Here is an 18,726-nt window from a genome sequence, read left to right on the forward strand (position 1 = left end):
CTTTCAACCGTTGCCTTGGGAGTGTGAGTAGTGTTTGTCACTAGAAATGATTGCACAGATTTTAGGGAGCTCCATAAAATAATATTATATAATTGATGTTTTACTGTACATAAGACTCACTAACACTTTGTGAAGACCTTCCAGCTGAGAGGGAAATTGAATATTTCTACCAGCAGAAGCTAATTGGAAGAAGCCAGCCTCATGTCGACCATGCACTGCTGTGATGATGTAAAGTTGAGAACATCCATTTGCCATTGTGCATTTTTCCTGGGCAAATAGCATAGATACGCATCAAATTCCCTCTCCTAGAATAAAGCATGTCCTATGGGAGTCTGTCAGGACAGCAGTAACAAGAAAAGAAGGCTGTAAATGTTAAGCTGTTCCCAAAATATCTTTCTCCTCTCTTTTTGAGTTCCATTATTATTAATGCAATTTCAATTTTGCCTTGCTTCTAATTTCATTAATTACCTTTCAAAAGATGAAAGATGTTAAGAGTTGGAGCATTCTGAAGGGGACATTAAACAAACCTAATTAGAGATATTCCATGCCACGAAGTCTCCCATTGAAGCCTATTTTGTAAAAGTAGCTAAGTATATTTAATTGTTAAATAATAATTAGGTGTGAGCATTAACGATAATGTATAGTTAACCTAGTTTGTGCTATCTGATCCAATTAATTTCTATAAATGCAATAACTTCCTTTTGAGCTAATTCAGTCGAGATACTGAGGCCAGCTCTTGTCCTCTCAGAAAGGTCTATTGTACACAACAGACTCTACTTTTATTTTTTATCAACTTTACAGGAGGAATTAACATGATCAGATTGCAGTAGTTATGAAACTTGGGGCACACACTGTAGCCAACAAATCTGACTTCTGTTGCTTTCATTTATTTAGGCTAAACATACATGTGAGACATTCCTGGATCAGTAAGTAGTGTCAAAGAGCCAAGACATTGCATCATTCTTAAAAATTAATTTAATCTTAAATCAGTATTAGAATCAGCAGAACTTTTTAAAGAATATAGAACTATTGTTTTCTGAAGAAAAGCCATAGAAAGCAGCAGTCTTACAGTTACAGAAGTGTTCCTAATTTTACACTCAAGCATCTATGGAATACATGTACACAGTGGAAAAACAGTCAGCTATTTCAATTTTCAATTAAGTGTTTACATCTAAAGCAAACAGTCCTGATAAATTAATGGCATGTTACTTAGCAATCTTGTTACTTAGCAAGTTGTACAATTCTTATTATTACTGTAATTTTATTGAATAAATATGAATGTTGTAGAAGTGTGTATTCAGCATAAAATAATATTGCCAAGGTGATGTCCCTTTTATACCCTTAAGGTTATTTGGAATGGATATATTGCCAGCAAGACCAAAGAGGAATAATCTGGTATTTCTCAGTATGATATTTCTCAATTCTGATATTTCTCAGTAAGGATTGTGGGTCAAGTAGAATTTAACATACACACTTGTTTGCACTCAGATACCATAAAAGATGCGCATATAGGTTTGGGTAGGAAAAGCATCCAAATAAAATACTGTGCAAAGGTTCAGCTTTTATGCTGTTAAGTTCTTGTGCATGTTAGTCATTGGCCAGTCAGAAGTGGGATTCCCCAAGGCTCAGTATTGAAGACAATACTGCTTAATATCTTTATCAATTTGTTTTTATCTTTATTTGGACCAAAGACTAGAGGGCATCCTCAGTCAGTTTACACATGACACCAAATTGAGCAGGAGTGTTGACCTGTTGGAGAGTTGGAAGGCTTTACAATGGATCTGGACAAGCTAGATCAGTGGGCTGAGGCCAGTGGAATGAAGATCAACACTTGTACTTGGGTCACAAAAACTCAAATCAATGCCACAGGTGTGGGGCAGAGTGACTGGAAAACAGCACTGCAGAAAAGCTGCTGGCCAACAACCAGCTGAACATGAACCGGAGTCTGCCCAAGTACTGAGAAGGCCAATGGCATCTTGGCCTTTATCCGAAATTGTGTGGCCAACAGGACCAGGGAAGTGACTGTATGGATATTCCCACTTAAGTGATGGGTTTTATTCTCAATTAGCTTATTCACTTGCAAAATTTATCCTCTTCAGAGTAGGTATTTCCCAAAAGGGCAGCATTTTCACAAGAAGTATTTCAATCAGTTTCATCACATAGGCAGTTTATGTGACTATACAAAAAGTTAATTATATATAATAGATTTTGATAAAATAGCAGAGAATATTCTGAACTCCAATTTCCATGTACACTAACACATTATTTATATGGCTTGGAATGTGTCTGCCTCATTTGTCAAAATACCAAACCTGCTTTCATGGAAGAACCTGTAGACATGTTTTAAACCTGAAGTCCACCATTAATCTTTAAAGGTGAAATACAAGGCAAAAAAAATGGTTTTCATATTTCATCACTTCCTTTAAGATCTGAAATTACTACACTGGCAGCAGAGGAAAATGTCTGCTTCATTTTTTAAATAATGTTTTTAGCATTTTCTAAGATACAGTGCCTCACAGCCCTTTTGTGTTGCTGTGTTGTAACAGGATCTTTGGAGATTTGTAAGATGCAATTGTCCACATTTTAATTTTAAATGGTCTGATGTTTTATATGGAAAGAAAAAAGAGCAATTAAGAGGAGAAAAAATAGCATTTCAGATAAGACCTTAAATCAGCATTAGTAATATGGTTACCCATGATGTTGCTGAAACCTTTAGGGGAAAAAAGCATGCCTTCATCCTACTGAAGTAGTCTAAGTTATGTCCATAATAGCATATGTGTGAAGATATGCTGGGAACATAAATAACTCTGCTCAGATTGTGCCCTTAGCAAGATCCTGACAGAGTCCTTCATCAGGTAGAAAAAGTAGTTCCATTGGACTTCTAAAGAAAGAAACTTACAGAAAAATTATGTATCATTTCTGTACAGCTAAAGAGATACAAAGCAGACCTTCTGTATTAAAAATGTTGATAGTTTTAACCAGTGTGTAAGAAAAATATTTGGTATTCAGAAAATTTTGAATATCAAACCAGGATTACTTTGAATATGAAATTTTACTTTATTTTTTTTTTAAATTATTTATTATTTTCTCAATTCACTTTTAAGATAATCCTGTGAGCACTACATGCAAAAAATTATTTTAAATAAAAATATGCTTCTCAAAACTTCTAAAATTTCTCTATTATGAGAAATCCAGTGTTTTTTAAGCCATAAAATACACTGGATGTTAAGTAAGTATTTGTGAATGCAGTAATGCTGATACATTTTTGATTTGGAACAATGGCCAAGCATACTCATCCTGGAGCAACTCAAAAAGGACTGTAGCTATATAGTCTATACCTTTCCCTTTCATGTATTTTTTTGATGTAATAAACAAGCATCAAAGGAAGGAAAAGGTCCTTGAGTTACACAAACTGAAGGCAGGCTGACTCCAACTACAAAGTGGTGAATGGAAACCAGAAACATTTGCTTAGCTTGTGTCCTAAATTGCATTATTTTCAGAGTGAATCTTGTATTTTTGAAACAATTCTTAGTTTGTCATTCAGGTTTTTGCCTCTGCAGTACTGAGATACAAACTCCTTGTTTGTGACACTGACATTTTCCTGTACTGTTCCTCACCTTATGCATATGTGAACAATTGCTTTCTGGATAGGGTGACCAGACAATAACAAGGGAACACTCTCTAATTTAAAACTTTTTACTGAAGATACATATTTCTGAGCTTTCTAATGCTGTGAGTTATGACATTAACTTAATCCTGTTGAATACAGAAAAAAGGTGCTACCCGAAACCTGTCAAGGTAATTGTTCTTCTTTGTCCTCTGAGACAGGAGTCCTTTGTGTCAAATAAACATTTCTTAAGTGTTCTACCATAATGTGCTCCTCATCTTCAAGATCTGCATCTTCTTTCATCTCCCACCTGAAAGAAAAATCATTTTATTAATTCCTAATGTGTTTTAAACTAGTCTTTAGAACAAGTTAAAAAATACAGAACTTGTTTTTATCAATTCATTGCCCTCCCCAGCCATGGTTACTCCAGCTGAGATTACTGAATCATGCAAAATACAACCCCCAAAAACCTTGCCACACAGAACTTGGCATGGGCATGAAGCAATTGACACAAATTGTCAAAGCTACTACAAAATCTTATATTTACTGCAACAGTATTTTTTTTTCCATTTTTATGTGTCACACATACATTAGTAGAGGTGGAAACCTTGTAAAACTTGCAGAGAAAAAGTGGAAGAGCTAACAAACATTTTGGAAGTTAAGCAGATGCTCTCAATACTCTCTAAGTTTGCAGTGAAATATGACCACATGAAGTCCAACCCAAATATTTAATGTGAGTTGTCATAATTCTCTGGCATTGACAGTACTATTTCACAAAATACTACAAAAGTGACTGGCTCTTTTGCTTCTTTAACCATCAAGCACAACAAAACAAAAAAATAGATTACATCAGATTCTTCCTTCCCCATGTGAATACTCATTTCTAGTTTAGGATTAAGAGCTAATGTCACTAAAACTGCAAAAGTGAAGGACTGTGAAGATGCCTATTTTTTTATTAGTAGTAGTCAAATATAAAACCTTGCAAGTCATGCAGTATTTTGTTAAAGATAATTAGGGTAAAAAAAGCAGCAAGAGTGCTGATACGTAGTCAGGTAAACTTTGTATCATTGCAATTACGCCTACACAACGGTCACTTCTTTTACAAGTTCTGTGGATATTTTAAGAGTTTCATATCCCTTTAATATTAATCTCCTTCACTTCTAAGTAGATAATAGAGTATAGGCTCAAAGTTCAGACCACTTGAAGACAAGGTAAAATACCAATACTAGAAAATAATAGAAATCACATTATCAAGTATTAAAACTAATAGGTTGTAAATGAGCCATAGAATGGTGCAGAAAAGTAGCTGTAAAAAATGAGCCAAACAAGGACTTTTGCTTTTAGGAAACTGTCAGGAGCAACACTTTAGTCCTGTCCCCACACTTCTTAGGTCCTCATTCATACTGCAAAAATCAGAAGCCATATGCAAGTTTAGATTGGTGAATAAATCAAATATAATACAGAATGGTGGAACGACTATATTTCATTACCTTATATTTGGAAGAAGAGAACAGCTAATTTTGGCAATAGAGCATGGTGTATACTTTGTATCTATTTTAAAGCTTACTAAAACCAGAAGGAGCAAGTGCTCTGTTAGCACAATCTCATTGTTAAAAAAACAATTAGGAAAAAATATGTTCAAAGACCATACATAAATTAACATATATATTTCACACCTTTACCTTGAAAACTGAACCTGACAACCCATATTACTGCCTGAAGAAGTATCTGAACAAGCAAAGCATACAACGAATAAAATTATAAGCACTGAATGCTAATTATGGTCAAGGTTTTGCCATAATTAGCTTCCTATTACTCCACTCATATGTGACTGCTATCATACTTAACCTTATGTGCATATTAGCATTAGGTACAATTAATTGCTCTGTCTGCTTCATTCTCTGGTTTATGATATAAAATCTGACTGGATGAGCCTTCAGTGCAATCACTTTTACAAGCCTTCCCAGTGAATGGTGTTTAACAGGGTGACTGGTTTCCCCTTTTCCTTTTGGTAATGTATATCTTCTCTTCAAATCTAGGAAGAAGTTGTGCATGCCTTAATTTGAATTTATGGTCCTCAGCATTATTCAGAAACACTACTACATGAGCTAAACTAATTAATTTTAATTAATTTGATTTGTTGCATATTTTTACCTAGAGGAGCTGTTTGCTTAAAGGACTGTCATAGTTACAGAGATAGGAGGTAGAGTGTAGCATGATGTAGCATATTTGGGCGACCCAAAATCATGTATTCCATATCTTCTCTACATCAATCTGTGCAAGGTAGTTTACTATCTCTTTAAGACCCAGAGTTGGAAGCAGAACCTTTGTGTTTTACCCCAGTTCACGGAAAGGGGAGGGGTGATGGGAACAGACACGTGGAGCTCTCTGTTTCGTCCTTTCCAGACTCTTGAGAACGTCAGAAAATGGGGCGCTCTGACAGGCTGCTAGCTGCGGCTTCCCAGGAAACGATGAAAATAAATGACAGACAGCGACCCTTGCCACAGTTGCTATAGCAACCACTGCTTTTGGAGACCGGGGAGATGTTTCTTCCTCTGGACTTTCCGCTGCTGCTGCTCAGGACAGCTGCCTGTCGTCAAGAGTTGGAGCCTCTCCACAAGTTTCCAGCTGCTGAGGGGGTTGGTCCTACATCTCCTGAAAAATTTCTTCCAGTGTTTCAACAGCACTGACTCCTTTAGGAGAAAAATATGTTTTCTAGGTTCTATTTTTCACCTCTTCCATTGTTGCCTGGGACATAAAGCAGTTTTGGAACCATGGATGCTCATTTGGTGTGTTGTTGCCTTCACGCCCTGTCTTGGCCACATGGTGCAGAGAGTGGAATTGACACCATTTTGTCTGTGTTCCCCGGAACAATTCGAGGGACCTCCTCTGCATTTGTGGGTGAGGGCTTAACTGTTTGCCTCTATATTTCCTGCTGTTTTCTTTTAGTAAACTGTTTTTTCTTTTTCACATACCTCTTTGCATTTGTCTCTCCTCATTGGTAGAGGGTATAGGTTGAAAACTAAGGGGAGGGAAGTTATTGCAGAATCTCTCCCCTGTAAAATTTCCTTAAACTAAGACATATTTGGCACCAAGCTAAAAGGAGGTCAAGAGAGAAAGTGAAAAAATAACAAATTTGACCAAATAATTTCTATATTGGGTAGAGAACTCCCTGGTTACCACATTGCTTGGTCTGATCATGGCATTGTGGCACCTAACCTTGTATATGCATCCAAATATGTGGAAGGATCTGCCCATGATAGCGCTGTTCTTCAGATCAGGGAGAGGAACCAAGATACAGTTGATACAGTTTGTGTTACCAGTTTATGGAATGATAACATCAAAGGCAACGAAGATCATTTGGTAAATGTATTCATTGTTGTTTGCCTGTCCTGATCTGGGTTGCTGTGCCTGGGGGTTTATTAATAATCACACACAGCCTGTGGGGGGAAGAGGAGAAGATGATTTTTCCTTTTGCCATTCACCTCCTTCAGGTCCGACACGTTACTTCTTGAGAAAGCTGAATTCCATCTGGATGCTACGGACACAGCAGGAGTTCAACTGGTGGGATGGATAGGAAGCTGGCCTTCGTCAATAATGGAGGCATCAACTTAAGGCTTTGGGGATGTGGAATATTAAGAAATCTAGCTGGGCCACCCTGTTCCAACCCCAAGCCTTAGGGAGCTGAGACAGGGAAAAAAAGAACACCAAGAGGCTCCAGTCCAGCTGTTTGTCTGCTGTGGCGAGGGGGTCAATGCCAGAGAGCCACCGGGTTTTTGCCTCCTTCTGGAGCTCCTCCATATCTACTTTCATGCTGAGGGTATATCTACTACCCTCAGCAGGAAAGCTTGTGCTGTTTCATACTTGTCAGGGAGTTTAGTTTGGAAGTCTCCCTCTAAACAAATATAAAACTCTGATAAGGTAGCAGAATGTTTGAAATAAAATTGCTGTGTCCGTTCAGAAAGGGGCAACTTACTGCTCTGTGCTGGGCTCTAGTTAATGCTTACCTGCATGCTTCTTGTTACTTTACAGCAACAGATACAACCAGAAGGGAAGGAGAGCAAATTGGCAGACAGCACAGTCACTCAGGCTGCAGTTAAACAAGATGAGCAGCCTAAGCCAGTAGCAGTCGCCCCTGTCCAAAGGAGGTGCTAAAAAAGTCCAAATCCAGTTGCCCAGTAAGATGACCATGGGGAGTTCTAGGGAGAATGTTGAAGGGGAAAATCCCTTCAACACATCATGCCAACAATACTACCAGGAGTAAGCAGATTGCTCTGATCACACAGCAAGTTCAGATGAGAAATCCTAATCATTCAGGGATCTTGGAAATTATCACAAACTGGCCTGAAGGTGAGTGTTTTGGACTATCATCTGAAGAGGAAGCAGATTAGGTGGCACATGCTGAGGAGGCCCTACCATATAACCAGCCACGAGAAAGTAAGAGGCAACACACTTTCTTCACTGACAGTTCCTGCCTTATCTTAGGGACAAGTCAAAAATGGAAAGCTGCCACATTGGAGCCTAAGCAGCAAGTCACAGAAAGTACTAAAGGACAAGATGGATCAAGCCAGAATGCAGAGCTGAAAACCCATCTGGCTTTGGATATTGCTGATTGAGAGAAGTGGCCAACACTGTACCTCTATACTGACTTGTAGATGGTAGCAAACACTCTGTGGGGCTGGCTGGAATGATGGTAAAAGGCGAATTGGCATTGGAGAGGAAATTTGTTGAGGCTACAAAAATCTGACTTGACATTGCTGCTCAGGTAGAGAAGCTGACCACAGAAGTTTGTCAAGTGGATGCCTAGATGCCTATGAGTTGGGCTAATGAGGAGCATTGCAACAACAAATAAGTGGATTGGGCTTCCAAAATTAAAGGTAGACCTGGACTGGCAACAGGAGGGAGAGTTATTTCTAGTTTGGTGGGCCCAGGTCATGAGGTGTCTCAAGTCATGAGGGAAGAGATGCAACATAGTGATGGATTTGTGACTGAAGGATGGATTTAACTGTGGACACTACATCCCAGGTAATCCATGATTATGAAACATGTGCTGCATCAAAGCAGGCCAAGCAGGTAAAACCCATTAGTACAGGATACAAAGGGCTAAATATAAATCTGGAGAAGCCTGTCAGATGGATTGTATCATACTGCAGCAAACCTGCCAAGGCAGGCCCTATATATTCACAGTGGTAGAGGCAACCACTGTGTGGCTGGAGAAATACCCTGTGCCTCAAGCCTCTCCTGTGGCAACATGGCACCCCAGAAAGAACTGAATAAGACAATGGGACTCATGTTAAAAAGAACGTCATGGACACCTGGGCAAGAGAACCTTGTAATCAGTGGGTGTATCACATTCCCTATCACCCATGAGCCCTTGGGAAAGCCAAAAAGTGCAATGAATTGTTAGAAACCATGCTGAACACAATGGGTGATGGAACCTTCAAGCAATGGGATCTGTGTTTACCAAAGACCACCATGGATACAGTGTTTGACCTAAGACCTTGGAGAAGGTTTGAAGGTTCAGAATGGAATAGTGAAACCGACACAAAGTAATAAAGATTCATAGTTTAAGCAGAAATATGTTTTAAGTAGATAATTTCACTTATATGAAATATGGCTCATATAAGTGAATAAATATGTTAAACAAGATAGTAGAAAATGTTAAAGTTTAGCAATAGAACTTGTTATAGAGTTAGTAAAAATAGAAGATACAGCAATAAGTTTCTGTAGATTTATATGATGGGATAAAAAGAGAGGCATTGCTGCAAATTGTGTAAAATGCAGCAATTAACAATTGGTATATGAAGATGCTAGCGAGCTTTGTGGAAGAAGCTGATTGGATAAGAAATTTATAAAAGACATTGTAAAATGTAAAACAATGTAAAATTATAACGCCTTCTGATGTACATACAGCTTCGGATGTGATGGCATGAATGGATGTAACAACCTTACAGTCTCGCCCTTCCATGAGACTGATTTTGCAATAAACCATTTTTTAACTCCCTCATCAGTCAACTCTGTCTACTTTGTATCCCAAAAACCAGCCGAGTCTGGCTGAGCTGCAAGGGAATCCAGCCGGGGGCAGGAAGAGGTAGCAAGCAGTAGGAGTGACATCCCAGAGATGCACCCCACAATCACACAGAGGGAACAGGGAAAACTGGCACTCCAGGCCAGGACCTGCCTCAGACAATGACTGCACATCCCATCTCCCACCAGAATCAAACCATAGCCCCCTGCATTCCTGGGGTTTTTTTCTTCCAGAGGGGAAGGTTTAGCCAGGAGAGCCTCTCTACCATCATGTCTTTATACTCTGGGGCACATGAGCTGCCTGGGCGGCAGCCATCTTGTTTTCTTTGTTCTCAGAGTAACCAGCACCTGTGTATCTAGGCATTTTTGTTGTTTTCTTTGTTGTTGCTATTTTCTTTTAGTAAAATGTTATTTTCTTCACTTACATCTTTTTTGCATTTGTCTCTCGTTATCAGTAGACAGGGAGAAGGGAGGTAAATTTCAGAGTCTCTGCACCATAAAATCGTCTTAGCCTAAGACAAGGACAATAACCGAAAATGCTAAATGAAGTACATTCAAATCAGTTATTGGCTAATGGAAGTTTAACAATAAATCAGCAGATTCTTTTTGAAGATCGTGATTTCATACCTCTCAGCATATTTCATTGACTCTTAAACACTAGCATTGGTAAAAATCTTCAATATCATCCAGTCTGGACATTCTCTAGCGTTCACTTTATAAGAGGTTATCCTAATACATTTTCATTTTATCCAAAAGTAATCTATTTTTAAAGCATTTATGCAGATCCAATGATGTGTATTCGCTTAACAGCATCCATGAATTAAAGATCTATGAAATGAGCTTGACCAGCATCTGGTCCCTTATTAATTAAGAAATTTTTCCAGTTTTCTGCTTTAAGTCTGGAATAATATAGTTTTTTAAAAGACTTACTGGACTGTAAGGAAGAAGGCTGTAACACATGTTTATTTTTCTAAATGGGATGAGAAACTAGCTGTTTGTGTTTAAGTGGAAAAAGTCAACGTTTACTAGAAAAATTTTGTCCAAAATAGATTTATTTACTAGCATATCAAAACGATGTGACAATTGTTCTGGCAATACTAATTGACACAAATCTAATTAGCCAGTTCAAGTAATGTGAATATGAATAAAATTACCATCAGGAATTACTTTTAAAATGCAAGGTTCATCAACTGAACAACCAACTTGCACACTTCTATTGTTTCAAATCATTAGTAACACAGATCTTAGAAAAAAAATTTCAAATTCAGAGGTTGTGGATACGGGTTGTGGAAACAGGATATAAGATGAAACAGGACAAAAGGAGCAGCAAGTGTTAGCACATGACCTGTGCAGAGTTCAGCGAAAAGTAACTCAAGTAAAGGAAAGGAGGGATATCCATATATGGTGAACTGTGATGTTATTGGTTAGCAAGACCAGTATGTTGCTATATAAGGCAATGTTTAAGGTCATTGGATGATTGTTGTCTTAAGAGGTCCTATATAAATGCCATGTTGGGCCAAATAAATTGGCTTCTAATCAGTCAGACTCCCAAGTCATCCCTGCCTCTTGAATACCAAAACATATACCACAAGAGGTGGTATATGTTTTATTTCAGTCTGATATATCTAGGAACATTAAATAAAATCAGGATTTTAAAAAGATATTGGAATTATTTGAAGCAACCCATTACCACCACCTACATTTTGCTTAGAGTTCACTTAAACATAAAAAGGCAAATTCAAGTGTCCAGAATGCCCAATTTTAGTATACTATTGATATTTAAAAGAAAGCACATGTTTAGAATAAAATGCCATCACCTTTGTAATCTTTAGGGTAGCACCAAAAATTTTCAAGCCAATAATAACTTGTGAAGGTAGATAATTAAAAATAAATATATTTTCAGAATATGCTGAAATATCAAACAATGTAGGTGACACACTGTGTGAATATGATGTAAATCACTTAAACACTTTTCTCTGTATATTGTTCCTTTCTGTGTTGCATGTGGCTAATCAAGGGGGAAAAAAAGTAGTGTATTTTTCAGATAGATAAAGCAAAACACATCAGCACAGATAAATACAGGAATCATTGAAGTTTTCTGCTTGTCAGCTTACACCTTAGATCATGAGGTCAGAGGAGAGAGCTTCTGTTTCTCCTCATAAATAAGAAGCAAGAGAGGAAGTGTTGGCTTGCACATCCACAAGCTAACAGAGTGCAAGGAAGAAGTATTCAGTAATCCAGGAAGATCAAGTGATTCCAGCTCAGGCTTCCTTAGCAATGTATTGATTGTGCTCTTGTGCTCTCCTTGCTTATAAATAGCATTAATATATCCATTTATACAAATCACTACACTTAACAATTTTTTTTAATCCTTTTGTTTCTTTTTATTGAATTGCAGAAAGTAAAGAAGTTAAATCTGTTTGCAGAGATGCAGAGAAAAATTCTCAGTGTACCAGTAAAAAGCATGCTGGGCGGTCCCCATTATTTTCTTCTTTAGACTAGGCCCATAACATCTACTGCATGCATGAAGTTGCTTATCCGAAATTATGAACTAAGAAATGCGCAAATGCACTAATTGTGCAAATGCATTTATTTCAAATACATATGCATAGAAAATACTTTTTTATACCTATATATACATACATACATACCTATACCCATGCAAGTAACAGAACAACAAAGCAGGCATTCAAGAGGACTGATTTTATGGAAGAATGGGGTCAGTAACACTATGTCTAAGCTAAGTGCTTGGAGGTAAGTACTCAAAGGATTACATCTTTTCAGTAATTTAAAATAACTCGGTTATTGTGGATTGAATTTAATTATTTTGAGTCTTAATTTAAATTTTCAAGAATATCAAAGAAGGAAATAAATTATAATCAGCGTGCCAAAGATATATTCATTTGGGAAATGCATACGACTTACCTGCCTATGATTACACGATAGAAATGCATCTACTAAAAATACCCTGCTCTTCACATGATAAGCTATTTGTTCCCTCTGTTTATACGTCACCTTTTTATTTCAATTTACAAAGCCTTTCCATTATGGATGTTGAAAACCCAATGTAAATATTTTAAAGGATTAAACTTTCAAATATGGTTACTGTGGCATATGTATGTTCTGTAAATACAAATACAAGATATATCTGCTGAGAAGCTATATTTGATAATCTGACAGCATTGAGGCTTAACAGTATAAAAAATTCATATTTTGTCAACAAGAAACTTACTCCATTTTTTAAGCAGAGGCTACTACAATAGCACAAAAAGATCAACATTTTAAAAACGTAAGATTATTATGGCTGTATTATAATCCCCTTCTTAATGCATTGAAATTTTAACAAATACTAATTTTCTTGCTTTTGGAAGGATTTTACTCAGTTCATAACTTGCAGAAAAAAATGTGCTGTGTAAGGAAGAACACTTAGGGGAACCAGGACGCTGACTTGTATTGGTAACAAATGGTTTTACTCAAATTTAAGCAAATGCTAGCTGCTAAAAACATCATTCTTTCATGCCCATTGCTGTTTGACCAGCAGCCAGAAAACTCCAGTTTTTTTGAGGAGCAAAAATATTTATTTCAAAAAGCTCAGAAATTTAGCAGATGCTTCTTATTTTATTTTCAAAAATTGGTACCTGTTTGCATAATCCTGTCTCACTCTTCCTGAAGATTCCCAGGGACAGACTGAAAATGCAACAACTGATTGAAGCAGATACCATCCCAAAGAAGAGCAAAATAATCTGTAGATAAAAATCTACAAGTCCAACAAATAAATTTCAGACTAGCATACTAAAAAACCAGAGAGGAGATGGAGATAGACAAACAGAATCTCTGTCCACAGTAGGCTTCACTATTGGTCATTCAGGTCCTTCACTGCTGAACTGCAATCTTTTACAGAAAGAGTTGGTTTCTGTTAGGAACTGAAAAACTAGCAATTTCGCCCAGTTCATTCCAAGAAAGATGATATTGCCTACATCAGTGTAACTAATATTTACATCCAGAAACAAGAAAGCCACGAAAGCTAAGAGAAAGGTAGGTGAAATGATAACCGACAGTTCTGGAAATTCATCATACAGACTTGAGACCTTGCAACCAAGTATAAAGGGAGAGCACTAGAAAAAACAGCACTTCTGAATGAATTGGCAAAGACCTTTACTTTCTCTGCTTAGTCCAAAGCCACTCCTTAAACTGTTATTAACTGGAAGAAAAAAGATGAATAAACAAAGGTGAATTTCATTTGTTTTTAACCCACTAATAAGAGGGTTAAGACTGGTGACTTTACCGAACAGCATGCTGAGCTCTGGAAGGGAAAAGTGAACTTCTGGAAAGCATCTATAGAAAGTTAACTTCATAATGCTGTGTATTAAATACATTTTAAAAATCATGATGATTAGTTTACTCAAAATGTATACAGATGGAAATTTTTTAACTGTAAATAGTTTTTCCTATATTTCAAGATACTTTATTTAGAGCAGTTTCTCAATATGGGAATGATTAAACAGAAATATGACATAATGAAACAATACATCTCACATATCTTAATATATCTCATATTTACTGTAATTTTTTCCACTCCTCCATTCTTTAGAAAGTTAAATACTACAGTTTTGCTTTAAAAATAATAAGAAAAAAATACTTAAAATCTTGTCTAAAAAATCATAAGGCTCTAGTTTTCAAATTAACTGAGTAGAATAATTTAAATTATAATACTTGCTTTACTAGTGAAAGCAGAGATTGAAGGATTTTCTTCTACTTAATAACTACAAAATGAATTGGGCTATTACATTATTTTTATTAATCTGTTAGGGTTGTGACAGCCAAAACCTGGTGGCATATCTGCAAAAACTCACAAAAAAATTGTGTTTACAACTTCTACTGACTGAAATCCAATTTGGTGAACACTTTTTTACATGATTTTCAAGAGGAAAACACATTTCATAGTTAAAAATCTAGAAAGTACTTTCAGAAAGTTTAACAGGTTGGCCTTTGCCAGCCAAGACCACTGAAGCTTTGGTCAGAGATGTGGGGAGAACAAAGGAAAGTGTACAGAACACCGTCATGCTGCAATAAATTGGTAGAGTAAGGATTTGACTAATTCCTTAATACAGGAGAAAGAATGACTGTGGAATGGTTATATCTTTCTTTGACATGGAAGTGACAGAGAAAGGGTCTCTTACCTACTGGTGAAGTCCCCACCTGCCAGGCTCCTACCTTTGTCTCTCTGCGTGATGAACATTTTCCCAATCTTGGAAAAGGTTGGGAAAATGTTTCTAAATCTCAGAAATCCTCTCATTACAGGAATATAATTTATCTGTCAAGTGTATCAAAATCAGAGACTCATAGAAACATTAATGTTGGAAAAGACCTCTGGATCATCAAGTGTAACCTTTGACTGAACATCACCATGTGAGCTAAACCATAGCACTAAGCGCCACAATTAGTCCTTTCTTGAACACCATCTGGGGTGGTGACTCTACCACTTCCCTGGGCAGTCCATTCCAGTGTCTAACAACCCCTTCAATGAAGAAATTCTTCCTCATATCCAAACTGAACCAACCACAGTGCAGTTGAGGCCATTTCCTCTTGTCCTGTCGTTAGCTGACTGGAAGAAGAGCCTAACCCTACCTCGCTACACCATCCTTTCAGACTATTGTAGAGAGTGATAAAGTTTCCCATGAGCCTCCTTTTGTCCAGCCTAAACAAACCCAGCTCTTTCATTCAAACTGTGACCCTTCTCATATAACCTGCTTCCTAGACCCTTCACCAGCTCTGCTGCCCTTTTTGGACACACAGAGGGACAATCACTGCCCTGACCCTGCTGGCCACACCATTTCTGATAAAGACCAGGATGCCATTGGCCTTCTTGGCCACCTGGCCACACTCTGGCTCACGTACAGCCAGCTGTCAGTCAGCATCCCCAGGTCCTTTCCTCCTGGGCCACTCTCCAGCCACTCTGTCCCCAGCCTGTAGCACTGCATGGGGTTGATGGCATCCAAGTGCAGGAACCAGCCCTGGCCTTGTTGAACCTCACAGCACCGGCCTGGGCCCCTCGGCCCGGCCTGTCCGGATCACTCTGCAGAGGCTGCTCGTGCTCCAGCAGATCAACACTCCTGCCCAGCTGAGTGCTGTCTGCAGCTTCCTGAGGGTACACTCAATTCCCCCATCCACACCAGCAATAAAGACAGGGCTGGAACCCATACTGAGCCTTGGGGATTCCCAGGAGTGACTGACCACCAACTGCAGCACCATTCACCCCCATGCTCTGGGCCCAGCCTTCCAGCCAGTTCTTAACCCAGGGCACTTGCCCAAGCCACAGGCTGCCAGATTCTCCAGGAGAATGCTGTGGAAGACAGTATCAAAGGCTCAGCTGAAGTCCAGGTGCACAACATCCACAGCCTCTTCTCATTCACTAAGCAGGCTACCTGGTCATAAAAGGAGATTAGGCTGGTCAGGTAGGACCTGCATTTTCTAAACCTGTGCTGGCTGCACCTGATTCCATGGTCATCCTATAGGTGCTGCATGATGGCATTCAAGATTATCTGCTCCATAACCTTGCTGGACACTGAAGTCAGGCTGACAGGCCTGTAGATCCTCAGGTCTCACCCTTTTATTGGATGGGCATCACATTGGTCAGCCTCCAGTCATCTGGGACATCCCCAGTTAACCAGGACTGATGATAAATGATGGAGAATGGTGCGAAGTCCACTCTTCAGAAGTCCAAGTTAGAGGCTTTGTTGACAATCCAGACACTAATTGGGCATTTTTGAGCATTAAGGAAAAAAAAAAGTCAAAAAAAAAAGAACAAACAAAGCAGACAGGTGGAGCCTAAAATATCTGGAAAAGAAGTATTATTTAATTCCATTTTCAGCATTTTAAACAGGAACGTTAACTTCTTTGCAGCTGCTCACACATTTCAGGAGAGCATGGCACTAAGCAACAGCATTAGATTGACACTGACTGGATAGGTCTGAGATATCAAAAAGATAAAACCCATAATAATTCATTGCAATATTTGAACTCCTGGTAATGTACTTTGGACTTCTAAAGATCAGAAATCAGCACAATGCTCTGTGCTTTCACGAAAAGTATAATCCCTGCATAAAGAACAGTCAAAGAAATAAAGAAATTAGGGATATTACAATAAATAAGCCAAAGTTAGTGCAATGTTTCTCTTATGAAATTCTAATTTTCTCCAAATTTCTGCTTAAAGTAAACAGCATTCTGGAGCATCATGTGCACTTTATTCTAGGATAAACTATTAAAAGACTAAACAGTTGAAAAGGTACTGGAATAGTTTTAATTATTCAGTATTTTTAATGAGCTTGACATATTTGGAAGTTACAAAAAACCTTAGGACCACAAAACCTACTGTGTCTGCTGCAGCTGGTACCTGGAATGTCTATTTCATCCTAAGCAGCAGATTTTCTGATTTCTAAGTATGTAAACTAGTCACAGATATGGCTGAAACCATGAAAATAGAAGTGGACACTGTGGAAAAGTATTGCTTCTTGTCTAATTACAGCATTTCTTAGTGACCAGGTTACTTCTGATGAAGAGATGATATGTTTGTAACAGCTATTTAAGATTCTTATGATCCTAAGGACTTTTGAGAAGATAAGGAGCTCCAGCACCAATTGCCAGATGGCTGTGGAGCCACCGTGAGAAAGAAAAAGATGTGGCTGCAGATGGAGGCCATGCAAAGGTAGGGCAGCACTTATCCAGGACACATGTCCTGTTCTGGTTCCTGAAGGTAATTACACACAGCACAGCACAACCACAAGAATGAGGCCAAGAAGTGGGCACAGACTGCAGGGGGAAAACAAGGCCACCTGAGACTCTCCCAAGGCCCTCCAACCCATTTCCAGAAAGATCTGAAAGAATGGACTATGCCTGGCAACTAATTCGCATAGGAAGTGAGATAGCTATCATTAGGACGGGAAAAAGCTGTAAGAATGTACCTCCACCAAGCCTGGATGCATGCCACATGTCCCTGGCCTTTCTGTTGGCTACACTGACACTGGAACTGATTGATTGATTGATTGATTGATTGATTGATTTCCCTCCATTCTCCATGACAAGCTTATAATTTATAATAAAATTTGTTGAGTTTTTGTGTACTCTCTGACTTTTATAATTTCTTTTGACCACAAGAATCTACAAATTTTGGGCGCTCCCTTTTGCCTAAGAGTGAGATGTCACACAAGTCAAGCAAAAAATGCTGACAGGTCTGTCTCATTTTTATCCTAAACTTATTCAAATTGTGGTTAAATAAACAGCATACCTACATTTTCTAGCTTAAATAGTCCCTCCTAACCAACATTTAACATCTCTATTCTCTTTTTCAGATGTGGGCATACTGATGTTTAAAACCCAACTGCAGTGCTGCAGAAAACAGACAAGTATAGGAGAGGAAATGTTTACATATACATGTACATTTGTACATTCAATAAGTTTTGTCCATGTTTGTGCCAACCAAAAATAACCTTCTCTCCTTCTCACATCTGCTACTACTGCTGTAAATTCTGTGAATTTAACTATCAGATGTGAGAAGCCAGAAGAGACAGCATCACTGATGGCACAAAATATGGAAAAGGCAGAAACATCGAAACAGACACTCTTAAGCAGTTCCTTTATTTTTGGCAAAGCTGCCAGATTTGCACACAGATCTGTCTTGAAAATTTGTAAACTAGGAATATTTACACATGCAGAGATGTGTGAATATTGATGTGCAACTCCTTGCACAATACAGCATCACCAAGGCATCTATTCAACAGACTGATCTCCCAAGACCGGGCCATGGCTGGGCTAAATAAGTAATTAAAAAAATTTAAAACTAGAACACTGAATTGAATAATATCCCAAGATAAAGCAAAGGGTTAATAAATATATAAATCACAAACAGGTAAATCTTAGAACAGAGAGTGAGAAGGGTATTTGTCTTGGAGGAATATATTAAATGGATGGAAATATAAGTAGATAGGAAAAGTAAATTATACAATTATTTCAAATATGAAAATATTTTTAAGACTGAAAGCATTTTACAACTTCATGGAACTAGCTGAAATTCCCCCCCCAGAAAAGAAGATGTA

The 18,726-nt window shown here is 38.0% G+C and overlaps 1 protein-coding gene across 1 annotated transcript in view; it reads right to left on the minus strand.

Annotated features, from left to right (window-relative positions):
• Window positions 1-705: 705 nt before the first annotated feature.
• KIAA0825 (KIAA0825 ortholog) overlaps window positions 706-18,726 on the minus strand; it is a 236,229-nt gene continuing 218,208 nt past the window's right edge. Inside the window, exon 21 of the mRNA XM_059492425.1 lies at window positions 706-3,917. Coding sequence (XP_059348408.1) covers window positions 3,794-3,917 — 124 coding nt within the window. The 3' untranslated portion in view covers window positions 706-3,793. The remainder of the gene's footprint in view (window positions 3,918-18,726) is intronic.

Source organism: Ammospiza nelsoni, chromosome Z (genome assembly GCF_027579445.1).
Source record: "Ammospiza nelsoni isolate bAmmNel1 chromosome Z, bAmmNel1.pri, whole genome shotgun sequence".
Lineage (NCBI taxonomy): Eukaryota > Metazoa > Chordata > Aves > Passeriformes > Passerellidae > Ammospiza > Ammospiza nelsoni.